The following is a 21,218-nucleotide window of genomic DNA, read 5'->3' as shown; positions in this document are numbered from 1 at the left end:
GAACCAATTGCACTGATTAGTCGATATCGATTCCAGTTCTATCGCCGTAACCCGAGACTGGATCTCTTGCACTCGATGGCTTTGCTGTAAATGGACAATAAAAAGGTTAATTAGAAGTGTCTTGGCTGGTTATTATCTTGGAATAGGACCTGAGTTCAGGCTAACTGTTGGGTCTTTTATTTAAATGTTCTGATGGTGGAATATGACCGGGCCCAAATCCCAGTGGACCTTGGCAGGAAGCTGGAGACAGAATCCTTCCCATGCGCAGCTTCCTCCGTTCTCCTGGGAGACAGGGAGGACTTCAGCCACCCTTGTCAATAAGAGTGTGCCTGAAACATTAGGCCAAAAGCACGTGACTTGCTTGGCATGTATCATCCAGCATTAGCGAGATGCCAGGAGGTTCTCCTGGAGCAGAAGAGGCAGGGAGGTGTACAGGGTTGGGCGCCAGCCTGGGAGCACGGGCCAGCTCTGCCACTGACTTGCTGGGTCAACTGCTCAAACTCTGCAAGCATCTAAAAAGTTTGACACTATTCCTTACTATTGTCCTGTTGGATGGGTGCAGCGCCCAGAGTGTGCAATGCCCTTGCCTGCCAGGCAAACACAGGCTCTGCCTGGGGCCTGGGAAAGATGGGGGGAGGGATAGCTCAGTGGTTTGAGCATTGGCCTGCTAAACCCAGGGTTGTGAGTTCAATCCTTGAGGGGGCCATTTGGGGATCTGGGGCAAAAATCTGTCTGGGGATTGGTCCTGCTTTGAGCAGGGGGTTGGACTAGATACGTCCTGAGGTCCCTTCCAACCCTGATATTCTATGACCCGGCTTGCAGAAGGGGCTGGGCTCTTAGAGCTCCTACTGCCATCGGTGGCAAACTGGGAGTGTCCAGCCCTGCAGAAAAATCAGCCCATTCCTAGGGGGCCTCACTTCAGGCACCTGCATGTGGCCAGGGCTTCTTGGATCTTATGAGCTGTGGCTTACACACATCAGCTAGCCCTTAGTGTTTGGGGCCATCTGCCTGCCCCTGCCCTCTGTATCGTGCTGGTGCCCACATATGTGGAAATGGAAGAAGATTCAAGCTCTGCTCTCTCCAGAGCTGAACAGAAGCAACTGGGCCTGACATCCTCACTCCATGCCAGGATGCTGCAGTGACTGTATCCCATTGCCCACACCAGCTGTGCGCCGTATAGGCCCAGTGGCATGCTCAGTGCTCAGCCGATGTAACGCATGACGTAGCGACCAGCTGGCTTTTCCTCTAACAGCAGTAACAAGTTTGGAACATAGTAATTTAGCGCTAGTAACCTGGTGGTGCGCTGAGCCCTTCAGAAATGGGACTCCTCACCCTGACCCCACACCTCTTTTCCAGAGGGGTACGGAGAGGTGCAGTGACTTGTGTGAGAATCCATGTCAGAGCTGGGCCAGGAGCTTCCATCAGATTTAGCTATTGAGCACCATTCTCAGTGATCTCTAGGGATTGCATCTCCTGCCTCCCCAGCCTGGGCATTAGCTACACTGGGGTCCCTTCAATAGGGTGATCCATGTAGCCCCCCCTCGCCCCCCCAGAGTCTGACTGCTGGGAAAAGGAGCCCTTTGTAAGTTCTTCAAGGGACTCTCCAAATCTGGGCCTCAGAGCCAGGTTGCGCCTGCACTGTGCTCTGGACTGGCCTCTGGCTGTGGTCCTGAGTGTGTGCTGGTGGTCAGGCACCTTCGCCTTTCCCAGCTAGGATACAGCTCCAGCCCCACCCTTGGCCTTGATCTGCTTGTACAGCCAGCTTCCCACTGCCCTTTCCTGGCTGCTTGGGCCAGCGCTGGCCTGGGACCGGTGGCCATTGCTGCTGCCCATGCAGGGCTCTCACTATGGAGGTGTCAGGCTGCCTGTGGCTGAAGGGCCAGGCCTGCCCTGAGTCCCTTCCTCTTGGCTCCCCCAGTAGATTAAGAACCCCCATCGTATGCCCAGCTCAGGGCCTTCACTTACCCTCCCTCCCTGGCCCATGCCTGGCTGGTCCCTGCAGCCTCCCCCAGCTTGTGCAAGGAGCCTATTGCTTGCCCCGCAGGGGAAAAGCCCGGAGTGGCTGTTATAGCATTTACTGCAAGCCATGGACCCCTGGTGGTTGATGGGAGAATTCAGGGGCACTTTGAGCCCTAGCAATCTTCTTACACTGGGGAAGAGGGGGCCAGCTTATTTATTTGCTATTGCCACCCCAAAGGGTGCTACCCCGGCCTTGCCAGCTGGCATTGTTTAGTGAGCATTAGTAGGGGCCTGAACTGATCATTTTGGCATCCGCCACCCATGGAGCTGCTCTGAGCACAGCTCAAGGATTGTGACCAGAGCGTGACTGAACCAGCTGCTGACAGAAATAATGGTGGAGCAGGCCTCTGCAGCCAGGACCATCTACTCACACTTCATTCATAGTCCCGGTGGAGGGGGATAGTCCTCATCAAGTGACCAGCAGTGAAATATTTAATGCTAATGATGTTTAAATTGTCATAATTCGGGTTCAGACTCAACACCTCGAGATGAATGGGGCACTGTACTCCTTCCTTTTGGGCCCAGTCCTATATAACAGAGGCCATGAATTGTAACCCAGAAAGGTGTCAAGGATCTGCATCTGAGGAAGTGAGGTTTTTTTACCCATGAAGGCTAATGCTCAAATAAATCTGTTAGTTTTTAAGGTGCCATTGGACTCCTTGTTGTTTTTGTTAACCCAGAAAGAGGCTCCACTCCAAGAAAAATTAAAATAGCATGGTAATAGGGACACACTTGGCTTTTACAGCTCCCTACAGGAAGCCCTGTGGTCCTACTATACCCTGCCCCAAGAGAAGAACAGTGAAGGTGGATCATCCAGGGCTGCCTAGGGAGGCCTCAGGGAAGCAGCCAGTCAGAGCCCAGCAGGCTCAGATAAAAGGATCTGCAGGGGCTTAGCAGTCAGTTCCTGGTTGGGACCAGATGGGCAAGGCCGGGTGCCCCTCTCCAGCTGCAGAAGCTCAAAGGACTGCCAGAGTTAGGTTCTGGCTGCACTTGCTGAGGCTGGAGAGAGAGGCCCCGAGAACCTTTAACCCTGAGGTAAGGGGCGCTGATAAGAGGGCCACAGGAAGAGGCCCAGGGAAAGTGCTGCAAAGAATTGCAGTCGGCAGCATGTGGCTGGTGCTTATAGCATCCATGAGGTGAAATCTGGAGCACGAGGTGGCCTGGCTTCCCTCACTGGCAAAGTGGTGTAAACCCAGAAAAGAGGACCGGGCTTGTTTGGAAGCTTGAGTGAAGGGCTGAATTTAAAGGGTCCAGAGCTGAAGGGGAGGGCAGACAGTTCCCTTGGACTTTGGAAGGGGTTTATTTTGACTGTGTGAGCCGGCCGGAGGGCTGAGCCCCTGAAGACCCACCAAGTCTGGTCGACAACCTACAGGGGCATGCCAAGAGCGGGAAAAGGACTGCGGTATCACACCCCACCACCAGCAGGCACTCGAGAGGGGAGTGGCCCCCGTTACAAGCACATTCAGCATGGGGATGGTGGCAGCTGATCCCCATGATAAGAGGGCTGGTCTGACTCAACCCACTCTGCCTATAACTAACTAGCTGCCTGTAGCGGGACGGGCTCTCTGCTGCCCTCCAGACTCTGCTCCAGGTAAGTAAGGCAGAGTGCAATTTAACCACTGAGCATGGAAAGGAAGTTAAGACCCGATGCTACAGCCATTGGCTACCAATGAGCAGCTTTCCATGGGCTTAGGCTCTCTCTGGGCAGAACTTAAGTACATTTTCAATACAGCTAAAGTAGGGATGGCCAGCACCTCTGGAAGGGGGAAAACATTGGTACAAGTGGGTAAAATAAACGCATTCTACCTCAAGTCCACATTGGAAGTTCATGGGAATTTTGCCAGACCACCACATTGCGGGTTGAGGCCACAGTTAATTTTGTAATAAGTCTTTTGCTTTGCTGAACCAGGGTCACGCCCGTGAGAATGCTGCTGTAGTGAACACGTCTTTCCCTGCCTCCAACAAACTGGTGGGAGGGAAATGGGTCACTCCTGTTTCACTTCTTCCTGTGGAGTTGGGTTCAAGAACATGCTGTCTACAGTTGGCTTTTTAAAGAGTTTATTTAAACTCACTCCTTCAAGTGGGCTTAGACTCCAGCTGTGTATATTTAAACATGCCTATGTAACCTTCATGCTAGGGTCTGTACGCTCACACAGTGACATAACCTTCCTTGTCTTCGTTCCCCCCTCCTGTGACTCCTCCTGCTGTCAGATTAGCCATCTGGGGTCAGGACTCAACACGCACAATGTCCTGTACCAGCTCCTCTATTATTTAGTGTCATACATAGATTCAAAATACATCAACACGTCTTCGTTGTAAGAAAGTACCAAGCACTTGAGATGGGGCTGGGGGCAGAGGGAAGCTTGCATTTGCCTGGCCATCTTCAGCCCCCCCCTCATGACTTCGGTAGGTTTGGGAGCACCAAGAGAGTAGTTCCTGCCAAGATCCCTGTGGTTGTAAGTCCTGCTTTCCTCCCAGCATCTGCCCGCGTGGCCTGGGCTCATACATAGGAATCGCCATCTCTTGGGCTTTCATTATTTCTGACAGTTACACAAAACTCAGTTTAAAACAAATTATCTAGTAAATCAAACACGTTTAATTTATAACTGATGAATGTAATAAAGTCACACATTATCCAAAGTCACATACAAGCCCTCCTCCATTCTGAATGTAATGAGACAGGCCAGCAGCCAGACATGGCCCTCTCACTACAGACCGCATTGAAAGAGAGTTTCTTTGTTGTTACAGCATCGCTAGCGTTCGCTTGTATTTTTTCCACTTGCACAAACTGTAGACAAGTAGTCACTGCTCGGGATGGTCACTGAAGAACCACAACTCTACACAAGTCCTTCATTCCCCTTTCTAGAAGAGACACGTTCCGCCGCAGCGGTCAGCCACGAGCCAGTAGCAGCAGGAATGCAAACACTGAGCAGCTCATCTATTCAAACCCCTGCACTCGCTTGATGCTGACAGCACCGTAACGAGGGAGCCCCAGATCATCTCCATGGAGGCACAGCCCAAGGTCAGACAGGCAGAGCCAGGATTAGAACGCATGACTTCCAATCCAGTGCTCACCCCAAAGAACCTATTTTGAGTGGCCGGGATAGGGCTGGCTCCAGCCCCAAAGGCCATGCATAAGCAGTCCTGTCTCTAGAAGACGACATTCAAGTGGGAAATAGCTCACCTACCCTCTGTTTTTCCATAGAGAGTCTTTCCAGAACCTCACACAGGAATAGTGGTAAAACACAAGTAGCGTACAGCTCTGAGCTAGAAGAGAATGGACATGTGCAAACCTGAAACCATGGGGGCCATAAACAAACTCCACCTATAAAACAAATCTGTGATGAGAATTCTTACGAGACACCAGCTGGAGGATAAAAGAGCCCCATGCTGTACATGGAGGGGGGCGGGGGGGGAATCTAGTTGTCAAAAGTTTCTAGTCAGTTTCCAGTTTAGCACAGTCTGCCAGATAGGGCTCAGGTTTATTTCCGTGTTGGCTCCCTCCCAGCCCCAAGGGTGAGCGATCTTTGGCAGTGAATGTTCCTCCAGCTCCGAGGAGGTTCAGCAGCTTTGGTTGCTGTATGAGATATACAGACATGGAGCCCAAACGTGCAAAAAACTAAGGATGTCACTGGTCCCATTGAAGTCACACGCTTAAAGTTAACCATGCACGTAAGTGCTCGCCAGATCAGGGCATGGTTAGTGTGCTAACTCACAGACCCGCTGTACTGTATTTCCATTGCGTGTTAGACGATAAGTGGCAGGCTGGAACCCATTTCTGCATTAAGGAACCCAGGCTTCAGTCCTGGGAGAAACCTCTAGGTGATCTGGCTCCGCTCTATGCGCCCTCTGATGGTCTTTCAGCAACTGCTTATATTGGAAGCTTCTCCCGCATTCGCTGCACTGGTGAGGCCTCCCTCCAGTGTGGATCCGCTGGTGTTTCAGGAGATGTTCCTTCCGGATGAAGCTCTTCCCACAGTCACTGCACTGGTGGGGTCGCTCCCCCGTGTGAATGCGCAGGTGCTGGAGGAGATGGTACTTCTGGCTGTAGCTTTTGTTGCACTTGGTGCATTCGTAAGGCCTCTCCCCCGTGTGGACCCTCCGGTGGCGGGTGAGTTCCGACTGGCACTTGAAGCTCTTCCCGCAGTCACTGCATTCGTAGGGCTTCTCTTTGCTGTGGTTTCCTTGGTGCTTTAAGCCGCTCTCCATGAGCCAGACGCTTTGTTCGCACATGGCACGCTGATGGCATCCATCAGCATGGCTCTGCTGGTGGCTCAGGAGGTCCTGCTTCTCCGAGGCGCTCTTCCCGCATGGGACGCACCGCTGCGGTCCTTCGTCCAGGTGGACACGCTGGTGATTCCGCAGGCGGTATTTCTCGGCATAGCTTTTGCCGCACTTGTTGCACTGATGCGGCCGTTGCCCCGCGTGGATCAGCTGGTGCCGGAGGAGGCCTGAGTGGTAGCTATAGTTCTTGCCGCACTGAGTGCATGGGTAGGGCTTCTCACTGCCATGGCTCGTCTGGTGCCTTAAGAAGCTCACCTTAAGGCGGAAGCTCTTCCCACACTGGGTGCAGCTGTAGGGCTTTTCACCGGTGTGGATCCTGTAGTGGCTGGTCAGCTTGGATTTCTCGCTGAAGCCTTTCCCGCACTCCGTGCATTTATAGGGCCACTCCCCCGTGTGGATCCGCTGATGTGAGACGAGCACGAACTTTTGACTGAAGCTCTTCCCGCAGGTTGCGCAGTGGAAGGGCCGCTCCCCGGTGTGCAGCCGCTGGTGGTTCTGGAGGTGCTCCTTGCGGCTGTAGCTTTTGTTGCACTGGTCGCATTTATACGGCCGCTCTCCCCTGTGGATCATCTGGTGCCGCACGAGCGCTGAGTGGCACTTGAAGCTCTTCTGGCATTCGTTACATGGATAGGGCCGCTCCTTGGTGTGGCATCTCTGGTGCTTCACAAAGCTGATCTTGAGCCTAAAGCTCTTCCCACAGTCAGCACACATGTAGGGCCTCTCACCCGTGTGGAGTCTCTCGTGCGACAGGAGAATGTCCTTTCGAGTGAAGTTCCTCCCACAGTGAGCACATGCATAGGGAGCTATTCCTGCATCGCCCCTGGGATGGGCAGCAACAGTTCTGAGTTCTCTTTCATGCTGAGTAAGTTCCCCCAGGTTGTTACCTGGAGAGCTGATTGAAGTGCCAGAACTCCCAGCAGCTGCTTCCTGTTCAGCACCTTGGAAAGCTCTCTCCTCTGCTCGGCCTGGCAACTGCCCAGCTAGCTCTAGGTTGCTAGGGCCTTCTTCAGGATGTTGCTCCTCTGTTTTGATCATGAGCTCAACATCTGCTGGTACAAAAGAGAATCAAGACATTCATTTCATCTGGCTCAGATGAAGGACGTCTCCAATACATAACACCAAAAGGGTTGGCAGCAGCGTTAGTCTTGAAGCGAAAAGGTAAATGAAATGACACTTTTTATTAGAGCAAAAACCACTGTATAACACAAAGCTTTATGGCCAAACGTTTCCTCTCTGGGGCTTGGCATCTGGTACCTGCACAGTCCCCACCTACAGCGTCTCTGCGACAAAGTGGGACTGTTCTTAATGTTTCCTCTGAATAATGTGTGGGTGCCTCAGTTTTCCCTATGCATTTCTTAAGTCTCCAGTGTGCATAAATGGCCAACACTTTGTATCCTGGCAACAAATGGCCGGGGCCCTTCCCTCCTGCCAGGGAATAGCTAAAGGTGAACAAAGATCAGGTGACCTCCTGGCCTGGGAAAGAGACGAAGGCCAGAAAGGAGGGGGTTTCAGTTTGGGACCGGCTGGGGACGGGGAATGAGGGCAGACGAGGTTGTCTGGCTCACTGGGCCCCAGAATGGACCTGGCTGAGGGGTCCCATTCTCTGGACCTACAAGCTCTGTTTTAGACCGTGTTCCTGTCATTGACTAAATCTCTGTTTTACTGGCTGGCTAAGAGTCACGTCTGACTGTGAAGCGAAGTGGGGGTGAATGCAGGACCCTCTGGCTTCCCCAGGACCCCACCTGGGCAGACTTGCTGTGGGAAGTGCACGGAGGGGCATATGCTGAATGCTCCAAGGTCAGATCCAGGAAGATGAGGCCATGTGAGCTTCTTGCCCTGAAGACAGTCTGCTCCGAGGGAGAGGAGGCTCCCCAAAGTCCTGACTGGCTTGGTGGGGAGCAGTTCCAGAGCATCGCCCAGTGACTCCGTGACAACTGGTGGCAGCGCTGGGATGTACTGCACCCCGTGAATGGCGCTTCTTGCAGTAAGTGACTGGGGAGCAGTAAAACAAAGGGGGGATAATGAGGACCAGGCGTGCTGAAGGCTCAGAGAGGGACGGTTTCAGGGGGCAATTAACCTCTGGGAGTGTGTGACCAGTGAGAAGGACTGTTGGAGTAACAGGGTCCCCCTGAGGACTGCAGTGAGCAGTCTCAGGGGCGGAGGAGCTTGCCGCTTGACCCTGGGAGAGAGAAGGATTTTTGCAGTAGCAGGGTTCCCCTGGGGATTGCAGGAGCAGTCCCAGGGGTGGAGGAGTCTGCAGCTCTACCCTGGCAAAGAGGTGGTGACCACGAGAAGGGCTGGCACACTAGAGGTTCTTCCTGGAAACCGTGGGGGAGCCAAGACCACACAGGCGGGTGAGTCCAGAGCAACTTAGGAACAGTGAAGAAGTGATGGCCTATCACCATCTCCTCAAGGAGGACGTTGTGATCCTGTGCAAAAGAGAGGGTTACGCATTGGGAAGTTCACCAAGGCACAGTTAATCGTGCAACTGGATGAGGAGGACCACTCTAAGGAGCAGATTCCTGACCCAAATGGGGCTACAAGAGGATCTGGGAGCAGCTGGAGTGGTAGCCAGACATCCCCAAGAGTCTGGTCCCCAACCAGATGGGGCTCTTCACGATCAGGTTCCCCATCAGGGGATCGGAGATGGATGGGATTGGAGCAGAGCCCGAGAGAGCGAGAGAACTGGGAGAGAGCGCGCAAGAGCCTGAGGAAAAGCTGCAGGAGAAGCAACAGCAGCATGGACTGGCGATAGTGGAGCAGAGAGGCATAGGGGGTTTCCCAGGGGTGAGTGGGGATAGACCCCGGGCTGCCAGTTCTGCAGGGAACCTCGACACTAAATTGCTGCCCCTAGTTAAGGAGGGTGGGGGGATGTGGATGCTCACCACACGGCCTTCAAGCAGGCTGGTGATTTGAACCAGGGGGACTCTGTGGAAAAGCCCCGGTATGTAGCTCCCTTTCTGGGTCCCAAGGCCATAGATGCTGTCAGCCGGATGGGTGGGATGGTGGACAGGCTCCCACTCCTGGCCCTGGCCTCTATGTCTGCGTGGAGTCTCCTGGGCTCAGGCCCATTGGACCCCCAGTGGGAGCGGAAGGTGGGGGTCAGTGGGGAGACCTGCCTGGGGTGGCAAGACCCCTGGGGCTGAGTGGGACAGAGATGCTCCCCACCCCCTGCACACCAGAGAGGGAGCTTACGCTGGCTCTGATGCTGTAAGGAGAGCAGAGAGCTCACTGCCTGTCCCCACTGAGACAGCAAGGGCAGCGCTGAGCACGGTGGGAGCTGAGACCCCAGCTGAGTGGGGGGGACACACAGGCAGGGCAGGTCGGCTGCCAACCAGGTTTGCCTGGTCCAGACTTGCTGCTGGGAAGTGATTACACAGCAGGAAGGGAGCTACCAGGGACAGGGCTCGGGGGGCTGTGACCCCAGGCCCAGCCAGCGAGAGGGAGCAGGTCCCACTCCCTTCCCCAGCCGCTGAATTCCAGACTGAGCTGCAGAGGGATCCCTCCTTGGAGAAGCTGAGGGAACTTGCTGGCCACAGCGCTGCAAACCCCTTTGGGGAAGGCTGCAGGGACAGAGTCCTACGGGAGAAGGGATTCCTGTCCCAGGAATGGGCTCCCCAAGGGGTAGTAGAACTGGGGAGAATTGGGAGGCAGCTGGTGGTGCCCCAGGAATCCACAGGATTCTTCCCCTTCGAGCTGCTGGATGGGAGAAGAGGGAACCCCTGGACCTGGAAGGGGAGGATTAGGAGGAGAAGGGGGAAGATCCCTGGTGGATCTCCTCCTTAAGTTGGAAGCCAATCTCCCCATCAGGTGTTCCCCGTTCAAAGTCATTGGGAAAGCAGCCCAGAACCTGGAGAGAGAGGTCAAGGACCTGCTGGCTTTAGATGTGATCCAGCCGTTCGACAGCCTACGGGCCTCACCCGTAGGGCTGGTCCCCAAGGAAGACGGGATGATCTGGTTCTGTGGGGACTATCGGAAGCTTAAAGCCATCATGGTGTCCGATGCCTACCCCATGCCTAGGCCTGGGGAGATTCTAGACAAGCTGAGGGGGATGGAGAACTTGGCCTTGGCGTAAATTGATGACAGGTGTGTCTTTAGCCAGACCTGGGAGGAACACGTGTTCCAGGTGAAGAGGGCGCTGGGCTGCCTCAAGGAGGCAGGACTGACGGTAAAAGCCGAAAAGTGCAAGGTGGAGATGATCAGAGATTGACCCATTCCCCAGACCAAGAAACAAGTCCAGGCCTTTATCAGGATGGCGGGGCCCTACTGGAGGTTTGTACCCCAGGTTAGCCCCCTAGCTGCCCCATCCCTGAGCTATGTGAGAGGGGTAAGCCAGACGAGGTGGTCTGGACTGAGCAGTGCCAGAGAGCTCTCTGTATACTGAAGGTGGCTCTAATCCAGGGCCCGGTAAATCTGGTAAACCCAGACTTTGCCAAGCCTTTTGCAGTGTTCACCGATGCCTCAGATGCAGGGCTGGGCATGGTGCTGATGCAAGCCAATGCTTAGTGGGGGAGACACCCCATCGGGTACCTGAGCAAGAACCTGCTGCCCCGGGAGCAGAACTCTGTGGCCTCAGAGAAGAAATGCCTGGCCATGGTGCCGGCCCTTAGAAAGCTGCAGCTGGATCTATTTGGGTGGCGCTTTACTGTGTATACTGACCACGCTCCTCCGACGTGGTGGCGTCAAATGCAAGGGCTGATGCTGAGCTGCTGGAGACAGAGACACCTGGTCAGAGGGTGGCCAAGGTCAAGATGGGGGCTCTTAACCAAGAGGGCCCAAATTGCAGCCCTCCAAACTGGAGCACTGGGAAAAGACCTAATTCCAATTTAAACCCCAGGGGTATTGGGGTGGCAAAAGGGTACGGGCTGCATAAACCTTCCCACATGCAGCCTGCCAGCACCATCAAGCACAACAGACCCACGGGAGGACCTGGAACTGGAAGGGCCTGGTGTAAGTCCCACCAAGAAACAGGAGAGATGATGGGGCATCCATGGGAACGTTGGTGGGTTCGAACTTCCCCAGGTCACCGGTGTGACAGACCCAGGCCAGTGGGGTACAGGAGTCTGGTAGAGGGCAAATATACTGGTCACTGGATGAGTAGTTTTCTGTTCCCTGAGTGACCAGAGCAGGGGCTGCACTAGAGTAATCAGGAACCTGCTAGAACCAGTTAAGGCAGACAGGCTGATTAGAACACCTGCAGCCAACCAAGGCAGGCTAATCAGGGCACCTGGGTTTAAAAAGGAGCTCACTCCAGTCAGGGAGGGGGGAGCCAGAGGAGAGGAAGTGCGTGTGAGGAGCTGGGAGCAAGAGGCACAAGGAGCTGAGAGTGAGAGGTTGTGCTGCTGGAGGACTAAGGAGTACAAGTGTTATCAGACACCAGGAGAAAGGTCCTGTGGTGAGGATAAAGAAGGTGTTTGGAGGAGGCCAGGGGGAAGAAGCCCAGGGACTTGTAGCTGTCATGCAGCTGTTACAAGAGGCACTATAGACCGCTGCAATCCACAGGGCCCTGGGCGGGAACCCGGAGTAGAGGGTGGGCCCGGGTTCCCCCCAAACCTCCCAACTCCTGATCAGACACAAGAGGAGTTGATCCAGACTGTGGGGAAGTTCACTGAGGTGAGCAAATCTGCCAATAAGTGCAGGACCCACCAAGGTAGAGGAGGAACTTTGTCACACCGGCTAAAGTGACCTCGCTCAGTTCAGTCTCGAAGTGGTGAGAGATGTGATGAAGTGGGACTGTTCTTAATGTTTCCTCTGAATACTGTGTGGGTGCCTCAGTTTCCCCTATGCCTTTCTTAAGTTTCCAGTATGCATAAATGGCTGACACTTTGTATCCTGGCAACAAATGGCCGGGGCCCTTTTCCCCTGCAAGGGAATAGCTAAAATTGAACAAAGATCAAGTGACCACCTGGCCCGGGAAAGAGACAAAAGCCAGAAAGGAGCGGCTGGAGGGGGTTTCAGTTTGGGGCTGGCTGAGGATGGGGAGTGAGGGCAGATGGGGTTGTCTGGCTTGCTGGGCCCAAGAATGGACCCGGCTGAGGGGTCCCATTCTCTGGACCTACAAGCTCTGTTTTAGACCCTGTTCCTGTCATCGAATAAACCTCTGTTTTACTGGCTGGCTGAGAGTCACGTCTGACTGTGAAGTGGGGGGGCAGGACCCTGTGGCTTCCCCAGGACCCCGCTGGGGTGGACTCGCTGTGGGAAGCGCACGGAGGGGCAGAGGATGCTGAATGCTCCAAGGAGAGACCCAGGAGGTGAAGCTGTGTGAGCTTCTTGCCCTGAAGACAGTCTGCTCCGAGGGAGAGGAGGCTCCCCAAAGTCCTGCCTGGCTTGGTGGGGAGCAGTTCCAAAGCATCGCCCGGGGACTCCGTGACAGCCTCTACTCCCCTACCTCTTTCCTGTCTGACAGACACTCCTGCTGGTTTACTCACCTCTTCACCCCTACACATGCAACAGGATGTCAGAGCACCCAGAATCCTTTTCAGCAGACTCACCTTCCTGCTGGGGCACAGTATGAGACACACACAGGAAATGCAGGTCAGCACTGCAGTGGGAAGTCAGAGCTTTCAAAGTTGGTGTGAGAAATGGGATTTATCTAGAATACTCTAGTAAATTGCCAGGGGAACACACTCTCGGGTTGGGAAATCTACACAATCAATGGCTTTAATCAGCTTGAGTTTGGGATGGCTACACCACCCTGGAGTCACACAGGTCATCCCAAACAAGGGCCAGGTAAGCCTTTAGACAGGACTGCACCACCATGCATTCTGCATATGCCACGTTACTCCAATAACTAACCAATGCTTTTTGCTAGGATTCTTTCTGTATCCCTCTGCCTTTAAAGCTAGTCTCCCTTCGCTACCATGATTCTAAATTTTTCAGATGAAGATGGAATCATCAAAATTTCTAACAGGAACCTAAAATAGCTTTTCTACATTTTTTTTCTATGTTTATTCTCAGGACATTTCAGGGCCAGAAGCAAGTGCTGTGTATCCTGTTGGGAAGCTGGGGATTTCCCCCTTTCGAGTGAAATAAGCTTCCCATTTCTAGTCCTGCAGAGTTGTAATATATTGGAAGTGAAGCCAGTTACTTCTGAATCAGTGAGTATCTAAGCCTTGGGCAGATGAGCAGGCTTTGATTTGAAGCAGCTCAGAGGTCTGGAACACTGCAAGTTTCAGGTGAGATAGATCAGAGGGCAGGAGTGGTGCAAGATAAATGAAGTGCGTCACAAGGTCCTGTAATTCATCACATGCACACAATGAATTTGTATTAGGACAAGAATGACTGAGAGCAGATCGCAGGACCAAAACCAGAACAACCATTTACATTGTTTCAAAGCAACGTAACATCAGACTGTTAAGAAGGTGCTCCTGTCCTAACAGGACCCATCATCACCAGATAAAGAAATAGGTCTTAAAATCTTTCAAGAAAACTTTGTTTGACAATGTTTTGTCTGGCACGGAATTGCTTATCAACAGTTGTGATTGTGAAATTTCTACTTCCATTGTTTTGCCTTTATGGTCCTCACTTCTGTATTGTTTCTTTGTCTGGTTCTTTGATCGTTTTGGTCTGTGGCATAACTAATTTTGCAAGATTTAAATCAACTAAGGTGGTGGGGTCTGATTGCGTAAACAATTGTTTCGTAATGGGCTGTGACTGGTGAAAAATACTGTTTGGTAGGACTTCTCTTTAAAATGATTGTTAAGGTAGAGCTAAGCAGGACTCAAGTTTAACTATATAAATTGGAGTCCAAAAGGAAGTTTTTGGGAGCTTAACTTCAGGACACAGCCCAAACTCAGAGCTGCCGGACCTCAATACCCTGCCAATCACACCATGCTGGAAGCCAGAGCCCCAGATGATCTAATCTTGACTAGCCACCAGGAAAAGTGTGTGCACCTTATTGGGAGGGGTGAGCACTGTATGCTTAGCATGTGCATTCAGTTTGGTAACTTAATAAATAGAAGTTAAGGATATTACTGTGTATGGCTCTTTCACTGGTAAAAGGCCCCGCAAACCTGCAGAAGAGTACGCCCTGAGCCCTAGGAACTGGGGAAGGGTAGGTGCCTAAATGAAAACGGTTAGGCCTTGAGCCCAAGGAAGGGTAATGATGGGTGCCCTGGAGTGTGCGGGTAACAGGAGGGTAGCTAATGTGATGCCAATTTTTTAAGAAGGCTCCAGAGGCGATCCTGGCAATTACAGGCAGGTAAGCTTAACTTCAATGCCAGCCAAGCTGGTTGATTCTATAGTAAAGAACAGAATTTTCAGACATGACGATGGACACAATGTGTGGCAGAAGAGTCAACACAGCCTTTGTAAAGAGAATTCATGCCTCACCAATTTTCTAGAGTTCTGTGAGCGGGTCAAACACACACATGGACAAGGCTGGATCCAGAGGATTCAGTGTACTTGGACTTTCAGAAAGTGAATAAGGAAGTTTTGTTTACCCCTTCACATAACACAAGAATTAGGTCACCTGATGAAATTAACAGCCAGCAGGTTTAAAACATACATAAGGGAGTACTTCCTCACACAACACATGCTCAACCTGGGGAACTTGTTTCCAGGGGATGTTGTAAAGGCCTAAAATATAACTGGGTAATAATTAGATAAGTTGATGAAGGATAGGTCCATCAATGGCTGTTAGCCAAGATGGTCAGGAACACATCATGCTCTGTGTGTCCCTAAGCCTCTAACTGTTCAATGCTGGGACTGGACAACAGGGGATAGATCACTCAAACTGCCCCGTTTTGTTCACTCCCTCTGAAGCATCGGGCAGTGGCCACTCTCAGAAGACAGGATACTGGGCTAGATGGATCCAGCATGGCCATTCTTATGCACCAACAAAGGCTACTTACAAAGCTAGGACAGATGTACAAAAAGATAGAATGATAGGAGCTTGGGAAGGTTTGATTGGATTTCCAGCTCCATCTACTGTGTCACTTCTCAGTTGTTTAAATCTACTGCTCACCCATTCTAAGATCTGCAGGGATCTCTCTCTCCTCTGAGTCCTGCTGATCCTTGATACACAACTCCTCCTCCTGTTTAATCCAGGATGAAATCTCATGTGTAGGAACTGGAGAATCTGTTCAGGGGAAAGAAGGAAATTGCTTTTCAAACCCTTTGCTAAGCATTCTGTGGATGTTGGGAAAACACGATCTCTAGCCAATACTATTTCTTTCCTGAATAAATGTAAACAGGGTAATAATGAGGATTCAGAGAAAACTGACAGAGGATCAGTGGGCAGAGCGTCAGAAAGGGGAGCTGCTAGATTTAGAACCTATTGGGGTGGGTGGAGAAATCTGGGGTCAGAATTGTCTTGAGGATAAGGAACCCTGGGATATGAGAAATCTAAAGAGCCTATCAGGCTCTTGGAGTATTAACCATGTCCGTACCCATGCTGGGCTCCATGGGGATTTCTGTCTCCTCCGGCTCATCCCCAGTACATGGCTCCTCTTCTCCTTCAATCCGGGACAGGATGCTGGGTTTGGAAATCGCAGAGTCTGTTCATGGAGAAGAAGAATAGGGCTCTCTGGTCTTTAATTACATAAAACCTGATGTGATTTTAAACCCCCTTTTGTCACTGAAGGTGCCTGCTCCTGTGAACCAAGTTGCAAAAGTGTTAATGAAGAGCATGCAGAAAATGGAGATCGCTGGTGACAGGTAAGCTGGACTCCCAGCAGCAGATTCAGGGCTCATAAGATGGAGAGAAACACAATGCATTGTGCATAAAGATCTGGAGGCAGATCCTCACCTGGTGTAAACTGTCACAGCTCCATTCTCTCCAACGGACAATTTACACCAGGGAGAATCTGACCCTTGATCAATAACTCTGAGCTAGAGCCAACCCAGCCCCTGCCACATCACAAAGCCTGTAATAAGCGAGTGAGAACTGATCCTTACCCATGGAGATCAGAGTCTCAAAGTTCCCCTTCATCACGTTCTCACAAAGCTCCTTCTGCCATTTGGCTGCACTCTCCCATCCCTGCTCAGAGAAATACAGAGATGCATCAAACGACACTGGGACTGAAATCACAAGCGCTGCATGCTTTCCCCTTTGGGATACTACATGGATAACATTAGCAATGTAGACGGAGACGGCACTGCTCGGGTGTGTGGAGAGCCGTGTAGGATACATACCCTAAGGCTCTCATGTGGGTTTACTCATCTAAACCGTGCTTCGCTGTCTGCACTGGTATTTATACCCAAGCTAGGGCAGCGTGCAGTGCATGAACTCTGCACACTGCCATGAGGAGTGTGCAGTGTAGACACACCCTAGATGTCCACAAAGAAGTGATCAAGTAGTTCCCTTGTTGGCGGATACACCCAAACAGGCCAAAATTCAAATGTGCACAGAGGCAGAACTCTCTTCAGCCATAGAAGCTAAAGGCCAATTTCTCTGCTGGTGGAATTCCACTGATTTTAATATAGCTACATAGGCAGAAAGTTTAGTCCTAAATAACATTGAGAGAACATGAGAAGAGACAATGCAGACAGGAGAAAACCTCACCCGCAGGAGGTCAGCACTGTGAATGAAATTTAGATACATAGGGACCCCTCCTACCTCAGGTCTTGGACATGATCCAACAACCCAGTAATTAGAATGAGAAGAGGCAGGAGATGATGTCAGAGTCTTTTTGAGAGTTACATTAATGCTGACTGGGGGAATGAAACCAGAATTAAAGGGACAAGCAATATTATCCCCCCCAAGATTTTATTCCTGGTACAAAAGTATCTATCAATGAGATCCAAATCAGCAGTGCCTTAAAGAACCTACCAGGCACACGACACAAATACCCCTTCGATATCTGACAATCAGCTTTACCTCGGCTCTTCTGCACCAGCTGGGATACCATTACCTTGGGGACTTCTCCCTTAGTGCCTGAGGGGAGTCTCAAGATCCAGAAGTTCCTGTTCTTCAGCAGGTTCTCCATGTTCTCCAACCTCCTCTGCAGCAGCCCGTACTCCTGGATCAGAGTTCCCAGCACGGCCCATTTACTCTCCAGCTGGTTCCCAAACTCCACCATTGTTTTCTCACAGCCAACCAGTTTCTTTTCAGCCGTCCCCATTCTCCCGTCCAGATTCAGCAACTGTGCAGCCTGAGAATCCATCTTCCTCTCTACAGCTTGAACTTCAGCCACCACAGTCAAAGAAATCTCTGCTCTTTGCAGCTGGGTTTCTCTCAGGGAAGTTTCTTCAGGGACAGCAGGTGGCTGCAAAGGCATTGGCCACCATGACTCTGTGTCCCATTCTGGAACCTATTTGAAAGGACAGAAATGGAAAGACATCTAGCAAGGTAAACAATACACAAACTGCCACTCAGCAGTGTCTGGGGCTGGATCTTTATTCCAAAAGAGTCACTCTCCAGATGTATCAAAGTTTGTTGATATTTTCATCATCAGCTGTGTTTTTAAACTCTGGGAATTTAACCTACATCAGCCTTAAATTTGGCACACACGAAAACCTGAACTCCATCTGCAATACAATTTCAAACTGTTCAGATGTTTTCTGAAAAGGCCCCAATTTGGTTTCATCAGCAGGTTCACATTTTTTTTTTTAAACTTTTTTTTGATCAATAGCTTCATTTTACAAAACAGACTTTGTAGATAGTCAATACTCTGCCTGCATGGTGAACTTTTCTCTATTTCAAAACACTAAAGCTTTTGGTTTGAAAACCACAACTCTTAGCTTTTACTCCTAAGCTTCTGCTTAGTGCATGATAGGAAAACATTTCCAAATAGTCTTCTGCCTGAGTGACCCCTCAGCCCAAAACAGAAGGAGAACAAGGATGGGTTTACGGTTAAAACCCTGGACAGAGACTCAGGAGATGTGTGACCTATTTCCATCTCTGCCACAATCTCCTTGTGTGAAACTGAACAAGTCACATTCCTCCCTAGATCAGATCCCCACTGTCAAATGGGGGATGAGAAGAGTCCCTTTCACCTGTCCTTTTCAGCCGTATCTGTTTAGACTGCAAGCTCTTTAAGGCAGGGCCCATTTCTCATGATGGGTAGATACAGTGTCCATCACACTGTGGCCCTGATCTCAGTTGGAGACCCTAGCAAAGGTTGTAATGCGCATCTTAATACCATATGAATGAATGGGAGAATTATTTTTTACTATTATTTAACAATCACCTTAAGCTGCCAAAATCAGTATCATCAGACAGCTCAGGGCATCTCCCCTGATTAGAAGAGAGGGAGGCCTAGTATTTCCTGGGTGAAATGCATGTTCCTCTACCGTTGCACACCAACATGTGTTGTGATGGCCCAGGGACTGCAGCCCTCGCTCCCCCAGTGCGGTTAAGAGTCTGGGCCTAACATTTGGTCCCCCAGGCTAGCAGAGTGTGCTGTGCTGCAGGGAAGAGAGGCCTTCACAACCCTCAGGCAGCCCCTTTATGCCAGCAGGCATTGCTCTGAAGAGAGCTGCATTCGGATCTTGACTGAAGGGAGAGTCATGATGACCTGGGACTTGAGACAGGTCAATCAGAAAGGATGATTGGGATGGGGAGGAGAAAGAAAACTACTAGAGAACCCAGTCTCTACAGCCAGAGTCCCTGTATGAAACATTTCCTCCCTCCACCACCAGCCATCTGCACTCAGTTCAGGAACAGAGCTGGAATTTAGATCTCACACTCTAACAGCCAGGATGTTACACACAAACTCTCCCCTCTCCACATACTGGGCCAGTTATAGAACCCCAGAGCCAGAATACTTTGCTAGGTCTAGAAGCTGCGGGACAGAGAACGTAGAAGATGGGTCTATTGTCCTTCTTGACCCAGATGGGTCAAGTGAGACAAAAGCCAATCTCTGCCCAGGAGGGGGGGCGTGCGAAAGGGGTCAGAAACAAGATAACTTTGGAACTTCCACCCTCCTCCTCCCCACTCTGCTTTTTACTCCTGGCATCAGAGCCGACTCCACAGCTGGCACTGCCCTGCTGTTGTGCCTCCTGGTCAGACTCTAACCCCTGTGCTGGGTGGGGAAAGTGCAGCGGGCACAGCAAGCCCCCCGGGGCGTACACAGAGGGCAGGAGAAGTGGGCCTTGCCCCAGGCAGCAGCCTCAGCCCCTCAGATTCCCAGCTATGGTGACAAGACAGCCAATGTGAAAAATCAGGATGGGGGTGGGGGGTAACAGGAACCTATATAAGAAAAAGACCCAAAAATCAGGACATCTGGTCACCCTATTCCCAGCAGCCTTTAGCTGTGGGTGGTTCCATAGCAAAGCGGCCAGTGCCCCAGGGGAGCCCGGTGCCAGCGGCCCCCGACACCAGCCGGCTCCGACAGGGACCGCTGTGACCTGTCCATGGGGCGCAGAGACCCCCCACCCCGGGCTCCGCCCCCGCCCGCCCGGCCGGGCGGCCCGGCTCCCGGGGCCCAGGCCGGGCGGGGAGAAGCTCCCGGGGCCCGAGGCTCCCCCGCCCGCCGGGCCCTTACCTGGGCAGCGGCCCGCTCGGCCATGGCCCCCCCGGGCGGGCGGGGCTTCTCCAGCGGGCCCGGCCCGGCCGAGCTCCGCTCCCGCTCCGGGCTGGGCAGAGTCCCGGCGCCGCCTCGCCACGGGCCGGCCCCGCTGCCGGGCGGAGCAGAGCGAGCGCAGCCGGGGCCCGGGAGCGGCCGCGCACACAGCATCAGCCCGCAGGATTTGAACCCGGGGCCGCCTGCGCAGCGGGCAGGTGTTCGCACGAGCTCTTGGCAGGGAGCAGCGCCCGGCCGCGCTCTCCCTAGGGAACGTGCGTCACCCTGTGGGGCGGGCGCTTAACCCAGCCCGGGACTCACAGCCCTGGAGGGCCCCCCGCCGCCCACAGCCAGTTTTGCATCTGTCCAGCTCCACACCCACGATTCCCGCTCCTGCCTGGGGCAGCCCCTCTGACGCCAGCCCTTGGGCCCGTGCTGATAACCTGCTCCCATGCGGGGTCCCTCCCGCTGCCGGGAACATGGGCCTGGCCTCCTGCTTAGCTGCCGCGGAAATTAAAGCGGGGGGGGGGAGGAAAGCATCTGCACCAAGCTCGCAGTTGATAGACGCCCCCCATTACTGCATCTAAGGCATAAAACTAAAACAGCAATTCCCCCCCTTGCAGCACTGCTGTTGGGCCCTGCAGAGGCTGAAGCCCTGGCTCCACAATACTGTGGGACTGTGTCCTACAAGTGAAGCTTCACAAGGCTCCTGTGTGGAGAGGAGCATAAGGCACAGGGTGGGGATGGGAATAAGGAGTATGTGTGTGAGCTCTTACCTCTGTGCACACCAGCCACACCCTGTTTCGACTGGCCAGCTCGGTGCAGAGCCAGCTTACAGCCCTGTTCCTCCCATAGAACCATGGCCAGCATTTGGGCCTACCTCACGACTGGCTCCATAATTCCTTTGGGCTGTACAGTCCAGGAGAAAAAACCCTAGACATACTTTGTGAATACATTAATTTTGTCCCTTTAATTTCCCCCACTGCTCTAGTCATCTCTGGCAGCAGCCCCCACTGCCAATGGCAGCACATGGTTTGCAGGTGAACGTGATGCATGGTCATACAGTTAAAGGATAGAAGGGACTAGCAGCTCTAGTCTGACCTTGTATATTACAGGCCATCCGCAAACAGGTGAAGAGCACCAATTCCTCTTGATATAAAGCACTGGGAATGTAAAGCACTAAAGGAGGGTTTTATAGCACCACCCTCTGTTATGGAGCTTTCAGACTCTCTTGTAACTGATCTTTAAAAAGTGTATTTCTGTTCTGAAAAGCACCTCTCAAATTGGCACTGTGGGGGCTTGTTTACTGTCATTCCATTATTTCTTTGTAGCATGAGCACACTTAATAAATAACATTTGTTTTTCCCAGCCCTGCACTCTCAGACTGGGTTCATCTGAATCAGGCCAGGGTCTGTTTTATACATCCCCAAATTAAGCCCTCAACAGCCATGACACCTCATTGCTTTCAAT

At 52.3% G+C, this 21,218-nt stretch overlaps 1 protein-coding gene across 1 annotated transcript in view; it reads right to left on the bottom strand.

The window, feature by feature from the left end:
- Nucleotides 1-19,948, bottom strand: part of LOC127046007 (uncharacterized) — a 50,387-nt gene extending 30,439 nt beyond the window's left edge. The window contains exons 1-6 of the mRNA XM_050942906.1: nt 19,731-19,948; nt 17,157-17,555; nt 16,201-16,282; nt 15,693-15,800; nt 15,269-15,382; nt 5,807-7,352 (exon numbers count right to left, since the gene is read on the bottom strand). Of these exons, the coding sequence (XP_050798863.1) occupies nt 5,807-7,352; nt 15,269-15,382; nt 15,693-15,800; nt 16,201-16,282; nt 17,157-17,555; nt 19,731-19,922 (2,441 nt within the window). The 5' untranslated portion in view covers nt 19,923-19,948. The remainder of the gene's footprint in view (nt 1-5,806; nt 7,353-15,268; nt 15,383-15,692; nt 15,801-16,200; nt 16,283-17,156; nt 17,556-19,730) is intronic.
- Between the last annotated feature and the right edge of the window lie 1,270 nt (nt 19,949-21,218).

This window comes from Gopherus flavomarginatus, chromosome 2 (genome assembly GCF_025201925.1).
Source record: "Gopherus flavomarginatus isolate rGopFla2 chromosome 2, rGopFla2.mat.asm, whole genome shotgun sequence".
Taxonomy (NCBI): Eukaryota; Metazoa; Chordata; order Testudines; family Testudinidae; genus Gopherus; species Gopherus flavomarginatus.
Note: the sequence above shows the minus strand (reverse complement) of the source record. Positions and strands in the feature narration are given on the sequence as shown.